The 14846-nt window shown below is 37.8% G+C and overlaps 1 protein-coding gene across 3 annotated transcripts in view; it reads right to left on the reverse strand.

Annotated features, from left to right (window-relative positions):
* C1AH9orf85 (chromosome 1a C9orf85 homolog) overlaps positions 1 to 14846 on the reverse strand; it is a 74468-nt gene that overhangs the window by 26951 nt on the left and 32671 nt on the right. For 2 of the 3 annotated variants that reach the window (XM_030809966.1, XM_003267405.3), the window contains exon 2: positions 11790 to 11896. In XM_030809966.1, coding sequence (XP_030665826.1) covers positions 11790 to 11896 — 107 coding nt within the window. Of the gene's footprint in view, positions 1 to 7010; positions 7471 to 11789; positions 11897 to 14846 lie in introns of those variants that run through there. The other variant, XM_030809963.1, reaches the window with a different exon arrangement.

A 14846-nucleotide genomic window follows, 5' to 3' on the forward strand; every position in this document is an offset into this window, starting at 1 on the left:
TATATTTTGAGGGTAAAATATTTTAATTACCGGCCGGGCGCAGTGGCTCACGCCTGTAATCCCAGCACTTTGGGAGGCTGAGGCGGGCGGATCACCTGAGGTCAAGAGTTCGAGACCAGCCTGACCAACATGTAGAAACCCCGTCTCTACCAAAAATACAAAATTAGCTGGTCGTGGTGGCACATGCCTGCATTCCCAGCTACTTGGGGGGCTGAGGCGGGAGAATGGCTTGAACCCGGGAGGCAGAGGTTGCGGTGAGCAGAGATCGTGCCATTGCACTCCAGTCTGGGCAATAAGAGCAAAACTCCATCTCAAAAAAAAAAAAAAAATATATATATATATATATATATATTTAATTGCTTTCAATTACCTCCTTAGACAGGCCAGCTTGAAGTACTTGGGATCTTTTCCTTTCCATTTACCCTATTTCCCCAAACAACACCAGCTTCCTGAACATTCTCTGAAGAATTCCAGCAATAATTCTCAAAATTCCCACCAATAGAATGATTTCTAGTTTTAAGGGACTTCTTAAGTGTTCTGGTTTCAACCTTTTACACTTAAAATTCCACTAGAAAGGATACATCATTCGGACCTTAAATAGTACAAAGACTGCACTTCCAAAATACCAGTAAAGGTTCTATAATACCAAAGCTACTTCTACATCCCAATTCTTACTAATAAGGATTTTATTGATCTAAGACATATTCTCTGCAATGCCATTCCTAATCCTTATTTGTGGAAGTGATGCTGTATCATGGCTCATGGCAGGAAAAACATACACAACTGCAGGGGTTTTCTTAGCTATTTATAGTAGATCTTTACCGTGTTTATGAGGAATGGGGAGGAAGGAGAAAGAAAAGACCTGGACTACTGTTGAAGTATTTACTACCTTTTAATTGTGCTTGGATTCTGGAAAATAGCATTTATGTTTTGACTATCTTCATCTTAATAACCTCTGCCATCACAAACTTACCTAATTTTTCAAATAAACTACACATAGGTACACACTCATCTAAAGAGAGGAACAGGCTAACAATGAAGTTTTAATCATTTAATATCTTTTTCCTGTTGTATTTTAGAACAAATTTTCCTTACTAATTTATTATGTTCTTTGCAGCAGTAAGTAATCAGTTTTTCACTGAGTAATATGATATTTAATAATTACTTATTTCAATGAAATTGACTGAGATTTCACCCGGAGTTTGGTGCAAAATTTAACTCAATGCTTACAAGTACCAATTCTTCTCTCTTAGCCAATAAATCTTTAAAAGGTAATGAATACAACTGATATGAACTTCATCTTCTATTTCCACTTAATCTGATACCCTAAATTAATAACAAAAATAATGGGTGAAATTTGGGGCAGGATATGAAGGGGCTTGATAATCTATCAACTGGATAAATAATCACATTGCTATGTCAGTTTAAGTGGTAAACATAAAACTATAGAAAGTCAGTCTTGGCCAGTGCTGTAGCTCATGACTGTAATCCCAGCACTTTGGGAGGCCAAGGCGGGCAGAGGTCAGGAGTTCGAGACCAGCCTGGCCAACATAGTGAAACCCCGTGTCTACTTAAAAAAAAAAAAGTCAGTCTTCAGGGAATAAACACACAAATTAAACACTCAATTTTAACCAAGATCTTTTACATTCTATACTGTTTCTTCTTGTCATATATTCTATCAGGAAGGCACTTAACTTTGTTCATTTCTCTTTAGCTATTTCTCTTTAGAAAATATCACCAAGTCAAAGGCTCTTCTCTGGCTATGACCCTAGTATGGATTGAGAATCCCTTATCTAAAATATTTGGGATGAGAAGTGTTCAGATTTTTTTTCCCCAAGTTTTGAAATATTTGCTAATACTAAGAGTTGAGCATTCCAAATCCAAAAATCTGAAATCTGAAATGCTCCTATAAACATATCCTTTGAGCATTATGTTGGCACTCAAAAAGTTTCAGATTTTAGGACATTTTGGATTTGGAATTTGGGACGCTCAAACTGTATTATAAAATATAAAGCTTTTGTGGGCCAGGTGCAGTGGTTCACACCAGTAATTCCAGCACTTTGGGAGGCTGAGGCGGGCAGATCACCTGAGGTCAGGAGTTTTGAGACCAGCCTGACCAACATGAAGAAACCCTGTCTCTACTAAAAATACAAAATTAGCTGAGTGTGGTGGTGCATGCCTGTAATCCCAGCTACTTGGGAGGCTGAGGCAGGAGAATCGGTTGAACCTGGGAGGTGGAGGTTGTGGCGAGCCAAGATCGTGCCATTACACTCCAGCCTGGGCAATAAGAGCGAAATTCTGTCTCAAAAAACAAAAAACAAACAAACAAAAAGCTTTTGCATTCCCCTTCCTATTACCAATTGTGATACCCAATGCTTATTAGCATGTAAACAGTTGTTTTATTAGAAGATTCTACAATAAGGCATATAATGTTCAGATGTCCTGAAATAAACATATTCTTTAAAGAGGAAAAAACATGCAAAAATTCTTTCATAGTAATGCACTAAAAAATCCATTTATTTTTCCTTTTCATTGACTACAAATGTATTTATTTGTAAAATAAATGGATTTGTATCAATTTATTTTTCCTTTTCATTGACTACAAATATATCAAAATGGAGGCAAGTCAAAGTGTTTAAAACATACGAACTATAAAAATTAGCCATTTAAATCATAGGTCTCCATTCAGATGCTACAAATTCAGATTGCATGGAGATCAAGGACTCACTTTGCACTGATCACTGCATATAGTATACATTATTCCTCAGGTACCTCCTAGCGAGTGGTATGCTCAGTTTCTAAGCACTGAGAACAAGTACAGCTTGGATGGCTACAGATGGAATCTACTGATAAATTAAATTTGGCCTAAAGCTGCCTGGGTACATATTTTAAGTTTGGCCTAAAGGTTTCTCTCTATATACTGAACTGTAACATAACTTGATGTGTCAACTGACTGTAACCTACTATTGTAACAATAACCAAGTCTCGGCCAACCACAGTCAGCCAACTGTTCAAAGTAGGTTCAAATAAGGCAAATGCCAAGCTATAACCAATCCAGCTGTTTATGTACTTCAGTTTTGGACAGAAAAAGGAAAGTGACCTTTGGACAGTTTCGGACAGAAAAAGGTCACTTTCCTTTTTCTGTCCAAAACTGTTATTGAAGCACATGGCAGCCCTGAGAGTTGCTCTGAAACTACTCTGGTTCTGGGAGATGCCTGATTCTTCAATCATTCTTTGCTCAATTAAACTGTTAAATTTAATTTGTCTTAAGTTTTCTTTTAACATAACCTATCAAAATTGTGATTACAACTAGTTTAAGGAGACTCTGGTTTCCTTGAGTGCTTGCTCGATGAACAAATATAAGTAATGAATGCCAATTGATAGACACATATAATAATACAATGCCAAGGACTGAGTGCAAGAAACTATCACGAATTTAACCATAAACTGGCCAATATATTTCTCTGTCCACTAATTTGTCTTCATTGAAAAATGATGACAGTGATACTCTACTAAGCAACATTTTAGGGGTATAGAAATTCTTCCCTTTAAAAATAGAGGCTAAAAAAAAGGAAAGGGGTTGGTTAATAAAATATTATCTTTAACCTGTTGGTTTGGCTAATTTAGTTATAAGAAAGCTTTGTAGCAAAGAGGGAGCAAGCACATGGTTAGGAAAACAGCCTCATGGTGGCATAACTATCAGAGGTGTGTGAACCAGAGCAACTCCATCTTGAATAGGAGCTGGGTAAAATGAGGCTGAGACCTACTGGGCTGCATTCCCAGATGGTTGTTAAGACATTCTAAGACACAGAATAAGATAGGAGATTAGCACAAAATACAGGTCATAAAGACCTTGCTGATAAAACAGGTTGCAGTAAAGAAGCTGTCTAAAACCCACCAAAACCAAGATGGCCACTAGAATGTTCTCTGGTTGTCCTCACCGCTACACTCCCACCAGCACCATTACAGTTTACAAATGCCATGGCAATGTCAGGAAGCTACCCTACATGGTCTAAAAAGGAAAGACATGAATAATCCACCCCTTGTTTAGCATATCATCAAGAAATAACCATAAAAATGGGCAACCAGCAGCCCCCGGCTCTGCTCTGTCTATGGAGTAGCCATTCTTTTATTCTTCTACTTTCTTAATAAACTTGCTTTCACGAGATCCAGGAACCCTCTCCTGGGGTCTGGATTGGGACCCCTGTCCTGTAACGTAACCTATTTGGCAACATCTCAGCCCCCCATCTCATTTTCTCCCAAATAGTAACACCTTTTTCCCTACAGTCTAGAGGACCCCCTCCCGCCGACCAACCAATCCCCCCAGCCAACTCTCACATTATAGTAGACATATAAAAGCAGAACTTCTCTGGTGACAAAGCTCTCTTAGCCTCCTGCTGCTGGAGTCCCACCCATCACCACTGGAGCCCTTGACTCAACTTATGTAAAATACGCTTTTTTTTTTTTTTTTTTTTTTTGAGCTGGGGTCTTGCTCTGTCACCCAGGCCAGAGTGCAGTGGTGTGATCACAGCTCACTGCAGCCTTGACTGCCCAGGTTCAAGTTATCTTCCAGCCTCAGTCTCCTGCCTCAGTCTCCCCAGCAGCTAGGACCACAGGTGCGTGGCAGCATGCCTGGCTAATTTTTAAAATTATTTGTAGGTATGAGGTCTTGCTATGTTGCCCAGGCTAGTCTCAAACTCCTAGAATCAAGTGATCCTCCTGCCTTAGCTTCTCAAAGTGCTGGGATTACAGGTGTGAGCGACTGTGCCTGCCTCCCTCCCCCACTGTTTTTTTAAACCACTGGTTTAGTCAACTCTGAAACCACAGAGGTATCTGAGTAGGGGTGAGATGAGATGCAATGATAAATTTAAAAGAGGAGAATTTACTTATTCAATGCAATGAAGTATGAATAGGTAAGGGGTACACTTGGGCAATCAGTGGGAATAAAAGTTGAGAGGCAATAAATCTGGAGGGGTTAAACCTGGATGTGAGGGCCAGAAGAGTGACTCTGTTCAATTAAAATATTTAATGAAAAGGAAACAGTTTTTAAAGGAATAAAGCATCCTCATGACATGAAACTCTCAGGCCAGACATCTCTAGAGTAATGCTGGTTCCAAGGCAGGTTATATTCTCTTTCCTCCTTCACTTGAAATATTTTTATGATGAAATCTACTTTCAATGAACATTTATCACACAGCATGTAAGGTCTGGGCTCCCTTCTCCCCATTTAGGGCAGTTCTGTTTTAGCCTGTTGTATTCATGGGACTCCTGGATAAGCGTTTTACTAAAGAATGTGACAGCTGAAAAGTTTGAAAACCACTGAACTAAGATACAGGATGTTTCAGCGCCTTGGCTTTGTGAGTATCTATCTATTCGGTACAGAGCAAGGCTTCTCAACCAAGACACTCTTGACATGTTGAGCTGGATATTTCTTTATTGTGGTGGGCTGTCCTGTGTACTGTGGGGATGTTTAGCAGCATCCCTGGTCTCTTTACACTATGTGTCAGTAGCACCCTTCCTGGGGACAAACCATCCTCAAGCCACCTCCTTAACTGAGAACCACAGATGTAAAGAATTCACAGGTCCAGTTCCAAGCTCAGACCCCAATCTGTTTGAGGACTGTGCTGTTTTATACCAGCTTCTCTTTTCTTTTCTACTACTATGGCAAGGTTAAACATGGGCTAACGTTATAATGCTGGTGATTTTTTTTTTTAATAGGTAGAGAAAAGAAGCAGGCTCGAGATTCTCACATAAATGGGGGTATTTGTCTGCCACATTTCTAAATTAATAGGAGAAAAGGTTGCTTGGTTACCTGAAATAAAAGTCAAAAAAGGTTTCTAGGTACCAGCATAGGCATTTCAGGGCCTGAAAGCAAAATCTATTTATCTTTCCACAGGTATATGTATTAAAAAATAAAAGCAGGCTGGGCCAGGCGCGGTGGCTCATGCCTGTAATCCCAGCACTTTGGGAGGCTGAGGTGGGCGGATCACGAGGTCACGAAATCCAGACCATCCTGGCTAACACGGTGAAACCCCGTTTCTACTAAAAATACAAAAAAAATTAGCCGGGTGTAGTGGTGGGCGTCTGTAATCCCAGCTACTTGGGAGGCTGAGGCAGGAGAATGGTGTGAACCCAGGAGGCGGAGCTTGCAGTTAGCTGACATTGTGCCACTGCACTCCAGCCTGGGCGACAGAGCGAGACTCCGTCTCAAAAAATAGAATAAATAAATAAATAAATAAAAGCAGGGTGGTCTTCAGCAGGATATGTGGTACTCAACAGCAGACAATGTCCATAAACAAGATAGGTGATATTTGTAAAAATTAATGAAGCATTAGGTCCAGGTGAAGAGGAGAAAAGGACTTTTTGAATTGAATAATACAATGCTGAGAAATTACTGAGAGAAAAGGAAAACAAGGCTTTGGAATCCAATCAATTTGCATTTGAATCTCACCTCCATCTGCTTTACTTTTGTCTTGGTTTAAGAAGTATAATCCTTCTGAGCCCAGAATAAAGAAAAGAACTAATTTCATTTGGCCTTGCACTGCTTGAGGAAAGGGACAAAATCTTTTAAACATTTATATTTCTAGTACCTGGAAAAATATATAAATGTCTATAATGACTTTTAAGTATAAAAATATCAAGATTCCTTCCTTAAGAGTTATACAAATTATTTAATATATTTTTACGTTTATTTTTTTCATAGGCATTACTGACTGGGATTGTTTTATATTTATAAGATCTCTTGTTTCTCCAACAATTCAGCTCCATATCGAGATTGTTTACAGTGTTCATGAATGACTTGGGATTGACCAGGAATGGTAATGAATGGTTTTCATTTATTTTGGAGTTCTTTTTCAAAAGTAAAAAACAAGGCACTTGAAAAATAAAACTTTATACAAAAAGATTTAGACTTTTCCTGAACCCTAATTCTTACATACATGAATAAGCTTAAAGTCTGAACCCTCTTTTTCAAGTCTAACAATGCTTATGCCATTCTATGTCAAGGGAGATGTCGACAGCACCATTGCGGCCCTCCCCCAGGGAGTAGTAGGTACTGGCCTTAAGAAATGGGTAGGGGGATCTTGGTACAGATTATGCTGACTTCCAATTAAGGGTGGTGGCTGGTCTTGGTGCTTTTATCTTTATGAGCTTATCACTTTATTTCTACAAAGACCTAAAGCTTTGAGTAGTCAGAGATATTTATCTCATTACGTCAAAGGACAGTACCAGTGTCACACTGTTTATATATCGCTGATAAGTAAGATGCTTTTTATACCCTCGTCTTTCATAGCCATCATCCTATCCTCCTTCAGTACACACATAATTTTCAATTCATCTCTCTTCCAACTTAAGTTAGGACATTTATTGTTTTCTAAAAAGTCTCTGGAGATGGTCCAGGGTTGTATTCAGTAACTGAGAGAAAATTCCATAAAGAACATGTTTATAAAAATACTGCAGCATGTCACCTCACTGAAAAAAGAAAAAGAGAAACATGAAATATTCTGTCAGCTACAAACGCAGTATAATTTTTGTTTCCCATGGTTGAAACAGGTAAGTTTGAAGAGTTTAGATGTCAAACTCTTTTTCTTTGATTTAACTTTTGGCATTGGATCCCATGAACAACTGGAAATTTGCTAATTAACGTGTGGTTTTTGGTGATTCACAAGATAAACAAATGGGAGAAAAAGTTTTAATTTTCCCAATATCCAGGATATTATTACTTCTAAAAGAAACGTCACTTATAAAAAGCCCCACCATACCCTATATTTTATGTTGTGCAGAACATTTCTTTATCTACATCAGTTAGTTACACAATTTGTGGCAACAGATAGACACATGAAACAATATTCAACATTTTAACTGATGGAAATACTCAGCATGCCAGAAAAATAAATCTTTATACAAAAGATATATCCAAGGCTGGGTGTGGTGGCTCATGCCTGTAATTCCAGCACTTTGGGAAGCCAAGGCGGGTAGATCACGAGGTCAAGAGTTCAAGATCAGCCTGGCCAACCTGGTGAAACTCTATCTACTAAAAATACAAAAATTAGCTGGGCACAGTGGCACGTGTGTGCCTGTAGTTCCAGCTACTCCAGAGGCTGAGGCAGGAGAATCGCTTGAACCCAGGAGGCGGAGGCTGTAGTGAGCTGAGACCGCACCATTGCATTCCAGCCTGGGCAACAGGGTGAGACTCTGCCTCAAAAAAAACAAAGACAAAAGATATATCCAGTAAAATTCATACACAAACCCTAACAAATGACAAATTTAATTCATAAGTGATTAGCTTGAACAAAACATTAAACTTTTTAAGACAAGTAATGCTACTATCAGCATAAGCAATGGATTCAAATCCCTTACAATGTTGGTCAAGTCTTAATATGCAGAGAAAGTGAACTGAATGAATATAAGTGAGTTTTACTTTCTATAACACTCTCAATCCTGGATTGGAGTTTGAAAGCTAGACTTTCCAATATGTCTAATGTGCCATGTGTTCAGGACCATCTGAAATACATGATGTTCTAGGCCAGGCAAGTAACCTCCTAAGTAATATGTTTAGTCTGATGGGATTCAGAACATGCTACCCCAAAATATGGTGCTTTGGCATACTGAGTATTTTGAGCTAAAGAAATGTGACAAACAGCAAATGTAGGAAGGACTCTCTGATCCACCCCTGAAGTAGGCCATAAGACCCTAATATGAGAGGTGCCCTTCCTATACCTAGAGGAAAGGACCATGCTTATCTCTAAAAACAGAGGAACAGTAAGAGGAATCTGAATGAACAAGCCCTGCTGTTTAGTTTACTACCCTTAGCTCATTTAGTTTACTACGCTTAGCCCTTTGTTTATGTCCCGTATCACATTTTTCCCATGATTTTCCACTCCTCATCAAACGTAGCATAAAAACACACAAGTTTACCCATTTCTTTGGGTCTTTGTTTCCTTATGAAGGCTTTGGTGTCACAAAAAGCTTACATTAAATAAATCTGTATATTATTCTCTTGTTAATCTGGTTTTTGTTAGAGAGCCAAGGGTGAGAACTTAGATTGGTAGAAGGAAAGGACTTTTTTCCTCCTCTAAAAGATCTTGTTTTAACTAGCAGTTTCTTTTTCTTTTTTTTTTTTGGAGATGGAGTCTTGCTCTGTCGCGAGAAAAAAAAATACATAAGTTCAGAAGTTCTACAGCAAAATATAGCATCTGGAAAATTTACAATAACTGATGTGATCTTTTACACACTGACACATTCAAAATGAAGATAAACATATAGCACTTAGCACATATTAAAGGTAAGAGATTTAAATACTGATGATGGATAAGGCAGGAATGTTTTAAAATCATTTCCTTTGTTACACAGCACTAATCTATTAAAATGCTATGACTACATAAATGTTGTTTATTGCCTACACTTCAACTTCTTTTAGGAAACAACACTATAAAGAGAAAATGGAGATGGATGATGAAATCTTAAAATACCTTTATAGGAATAAAAACTTGTTGAAAATATTCAGAAAGCTACAAATCTTGTATGAGGCCTATTAACTAAAACTACATGATTTGTTTTGCAATCAACATCTAATTACTCTAGCAGAGAACACAATTCATTCATGGAAATCTAAAATTGGGTAATGCAAATAGTTGCCAAATTTCCTTACTGCTAATTTGGGCCACTAAGCATAAAACTCATCAGACTTGTTTAAAAGTGTTTTCTTTTGGGAGGAAATGCTAGAGAATAGGAAGAAAAGACTAAAAGGAGCAAGAAGCTGGTAAAACTATTTAAAAGCGGGGTGGGGGGTGGCTCACCCCTGTAATCCCAGCACTTTGGGAGGCTGAGGTGGGTGGATCACTTGAGGTCAGGAGTTCGAGACCAGCCTGGCCAGCACGGTGAAATCTTGTTTCTACCAAAAAAATACAAAAATTAGCCAGGCATGGTGGTATGTATCTGTAGTCCCAGCTACTCAGGAGGCTGAGGTAGGAGAATTGCTTGAACCTGGGAGGCGGAGGTTGCAGTGATCTAAGATTATGTCACTGCACTCCAGCCTAGGTGGCACAGCGAGACCCTATCTCAAAATAAATAAATAAATAAATAAATAAATAAATAAATAAAATAAAAGGGGGGTCAACTATACCTGTAATAAATAGTAGACTGCTCCAAAATGGGGTACAGAAAAAAAAATCTAAAAAGCTTAAGTTAGTTTATCCTTCCTTAACACTTTTGCCTTTCAGTGTTTAAATATTTTGAAGTAAACAAATTATTTTATATCTTGAGTTTCAGATTTGCAAAAGGCTGACATAATTTTTTAGTAGATATAAACAAAGGTCGTACTGTATCTATTATTTAGACTGATTTTCTAAACTGTAAGCAAAATTTTTTCCCATAAAGGAAGAAATGCATTCAAAGATGATGAAACTATTGAATAGTCAGAAAAATAAGGCAACTGAGAGCAAATATAGTCTAAATAGCTACTATATAGATTACCAAATTAAATCTTATAATGTAAAAGGAAAAATGCTAATTTTTATTTAAGATAATCACTTTTCTCTTTCATGCAGCAATTACTCTCCAATATTGTCCTTACACAGCTGAGCTGAAGGATGTCAGGGAGCTGTAGAGGATACACAGAAGGCTGATATAAGAGAACCCCAGAATTACACAAGAGTTAAGGCTGGGCCCGGTGGTTCATGCCTGTAATCCCAGCACTTTGGGAGGCCTAGGTGGGCGGATCACCTGAGGTCAGGAGTTTGACGCCAGCCTGGCCAACATGGCAAAACCCCGTCTCTACTAAAAATACAAAAAAATTAGCCAGGCATGGTGGCGGGCGCCTGTACTGCCAGCTACTCGGGAGGCTGAGGCAGGAGAATCGCTTAAACCTGGGAGGCAGAGGTTGCAGTGAGCTGAAATTGCATCAGTGCACTCCAGCCTGGGGGACAAGAGCAAAACTCCATCTCAAAAAAGAAAGAAAGAAAGAAAAAAAGGAGTTAGGGATGGCAGGATCAGAAACAAAATCTAGTATCTTTTCATTTAGACCTCTATTCCCAAAGAAATAATAAGTTAGCAATCTAGTGATTCACTTCTAATATTTAACCTCAGCCATTTCTGTAATCTTCATGAGTTGAATTAAAAGGTCTAAAGGTCTGATCCGTTTTAAGAATTGATAATCTGGCTGGGCATGGTGGCTCACGCTTGTAATCCCAGCACTTTGGGAGGCCGAGGCGGGCGAATCACGAGGTCAGGAGATCGAGACCACGGTGAAACCCCGTCTCTACTAAAAATATAAAAAATTAGCCGGGCGTGGTGGCGGGCGCCTGTAGTCCCAGCTACTCGGAGAGGCTGAGGCATGAGAATGGCGTGAACCCGGGAGGCGGAGCTTGCAGTGAGCCGAGATTGCGCCACTGCACTCCAGCCTAGGCGACAGAGCGAGACTCCGTCTCAAAAAAAAAAAAAGAAAGAATGGATAATTTATGGTGCATAGTATTACCTTATCAGTGGGAGACAGAACTGTAGAAAACAAATACTCTCTTCTCAGCCCTAACCCACCTTTCATGAATAAAGTCCTATAAAAATGATGCATATTTATGAAAGAATGGGGCAGGAAATGATGAATTTACATTTTAAATCTGTCTGCCTTCACAAACCAAGATTCAGCACACAAGATGAAATTCTATAGGGGAGAATGGAATTTTTTCATTATTTACTTTAACATTTATTTGGACACAACTTTGAAAATCAGGAAATGAAATAATAAACTATGATACATATACCACCAAGTAAGGTAATGAAGAATCTTAACTCACCATTTTTTAGGTTTTGATAATGGTTTGTATTTGCTGTATTTTACACGCCACTCAAGAACTTCTTTACAGCGCTGACATACTCCATCATGAAGTTTTGCATTAATTTTCTTAAAAACAAACAAAGACAAATTGAGAATTTCACATGTGAGCCAGCATTGCAAATCCCATAAGAGTGTATGAGATGTAAATTTTAAAATATAACTGAACCTTAATCTGCATAACAATTTATGATGTATTATGTATTTTTATGTATATTACTCAATTTGTTATTTTTTTTTACAAAGGCAATGGTTCTTTTTTCTTTTTTTTTTTTTTTTTTTTTTTTTTTTTTTTTTTTTTTTTTTTTTGAGACAGAGTCTCACTCTGTCGCCCAGGCTGGAATGCAGTGGTGCAATTTTGGCTCACTGCAACCACCACCTCCCGGGGCTCAAGCAATTCTCCCGCCTCAGCCTCCTGAGTAGCTGGGATTACAGGCACGTGCCACCATGCCCAGCTAATTTTTTGTATTTTAGTAGAGACACGGTTTCACCATGTTGTCCAGGGTAGTTTTGAACTCCTGAGCTCATATGATTCACCCGCCTCGGCCTCACAAAGTGCTGGGATTACAGGCATGAGCCACTGGGGCCTGGCCCTCATCTAGAAAATTTTTAACCTTCCCATTGATTCTGATGTATATATGTGTCAAAACTCAAACTGCACAGTTAAGATATGTGTATTTCATAGTATGTAAGTTATATCTCGATAAAAACATAATAATAAAAAAGAAAATCTTGCTCATATTTGAAGACTATCATTTCAACAATTCAAATCCTCCCCATGAGTTGGAATTAAACTGAGAAATTGGGCTGTCCTGAACTGTCAGTTTGTTGAAGAGAACAGAGGCTGAAATTTGAGGAAGGGGTGCCAGGGAGAAGCAGCTGGAAGCAAAAAGGCATTTCATTTTTCAATTTCATGCTTTTGAATTCTCATGTTAAAAAAGTTTTAGAAAAGTTCCCCCTACTAACTTGGTTTCTTCAAACTTAAAAAATATGTATTCGTATGTAAATATCTGTGGTGGAGAAAAGGCTTTTTTATTGTAATTTTCTTTTCAAAATGTGTTGGGGAAGAAGGAAGACAGGAAAAATTTAAATGTGTCCTGTATTTTCTCTAATAGTTTTATATTTTTGTAACATACTCATTTGATTGAGGACACAGACTATATATTTTCACTGAGTACTCTGAGAATTCTCTAGTTTGCTTTGGCTGTGGAAGCTTGGTCTTTGCCTATTGTTGGAATAATGAGCAGAAGACATTTACAATTTTCTTTGCTTCTTTTGTTTTCTTTTAAAATTTCTCAAGGGGAGAAAGAAATGCATCACAAGTATGCAGATTCTTAGGGAGGCTATTAGATATTAAGTTAAAAGCACAATGTTTACATCAGATCATCTGAAAGAAACAATTTTTGAACAGAGCTTGATATTCTTGAAAGTTCTAAACAAAAAGATAAAATATTTGATAAAACATTTATTCAATGAGAAAATATTTTAGGAATATTGTGAAAAACCATAAATTAAGCTGTGAATGTATTTCATTTTATTTAATTTTTCTCTTCAAGGAATCTTCACCATCAGGAAGTGTGAATATATTATGTTTAACTTTATGATGAGAAATACATTCTGTTACTTACAAATTGTGTATGGGTGCATTCCTTCCTTCTGGACATAGATGGAGAGTCCCAGTTCTGCATGCTACTATATCCCCTCCTTACTCTAGGTCCCTAACTGTTGCCAGAAAGAAGGAAATCTGTACCTACACACCAAACTCTTCGTCCTCTCAACCTTTGTACTTATTAATAGTTATCATAGACAAAGCCAGCTAAGAAATGCAGAATCAAAGTTCACATTCATCATTTGTCTTCTGTGTTGTCTAGAATATCTTACTAAGTATTACTTATATTTCCTTAACTGAATGACTTTGAACTATGACTTCAATATGAATGTGATATTAACTTCCTAATTGGAACATTCTTAGAACACAGACATTTCATTACCTGCAATTTTATTGTATATAACACATTCTGCTTGTTAACTAGGAAGCATTCTTTGGTTCCTTGTTTGTTTCTGTATCCAATTTCTGACCAGTTCATCTTGATTTACAAAGCTGTGCACAGTTTGGAAACTGGTTTCTTTAGGGTGGATCAACAGTAGAACAAAACAGGTCTTTGTGGGAACTTGTCCTGTGAGTGATGTGTGAAGCAGTATAAATAGATACGTTGTACAGGGTTCACATGACTAACAGGCACTACTATCAAATTAAACTTGATTTTTATGTGTTAAGAAATTAGTAAGAGTAAGAATGAGAAAGAATACTTTTCACTTAAAAATAGGTGCAGAAGAAAGAAAAGTATATACCTGTTTTACCATTCTTTGGCAAAACAGAACTGAATTCCAGAGATGTGAGCAAAGAAAGTTAATCCTAGTTCTAGGAATCCTTCTGCCTGGGGGAAAGGAAATGACAATCTAACCTTATTCACATTTATATTTACAATTAACCCTATTTTGGCAATTACTTTTAGTATATCCCTCATGGTAGAAGATCATAGTAATTAAGGTTAAAACTTAAGTCTGTCCAAATATAAAATCAAAAGTTTTATAAATACAAAAGCCTATAAAGGTCATTTAGTTCGTTCAACAAGCTACTTTCCAGATTTGTGAAGAAAAAAAAAAATCTTCAGTGGAAGAGTCCACTGAACTTAGGAATCAGTGAAAGAAGAAACCCTTACTTATCAAATGAATACTTTTCAAAGTTAGAATAAACTTAAGGAACATCAAAAAACATGCCTACTTAATATATACATAACGTCTTAATGTCTTAGCCTTCATTCCTACAACTTTTTTCTTTTTTTGAGACAGAGCCTCGCTCTGTTGCCCAGACTGGTGTGCAGTGGGGCAATCTTAGCTCACTGCAACCTCTGCCTCCTGGGTTTAAGCAATCCTCCTGTCTCAGCCTCCTGAGCAGCTGGGATTACAGGCATGCACCAGCATGCCAGCTAATTTTTGTATTTTTAGTAGAGATGGG

Source organism: Nomascus leucogenys, chromosome 1a, assembly GCF_006542625.1.
Source record: "Nomascus leucogenys isolate Asia chromosome 1a, Asia_NLE_v1, whole genome shotgun sequence".
Classification (NCBI taxonomy): domain Eukaryota; kingdom Metazoa; phylum Chordata; class Mammalia; order Primates; family Hylobatidae; genus Nomascus; species Nomascus leucogenys.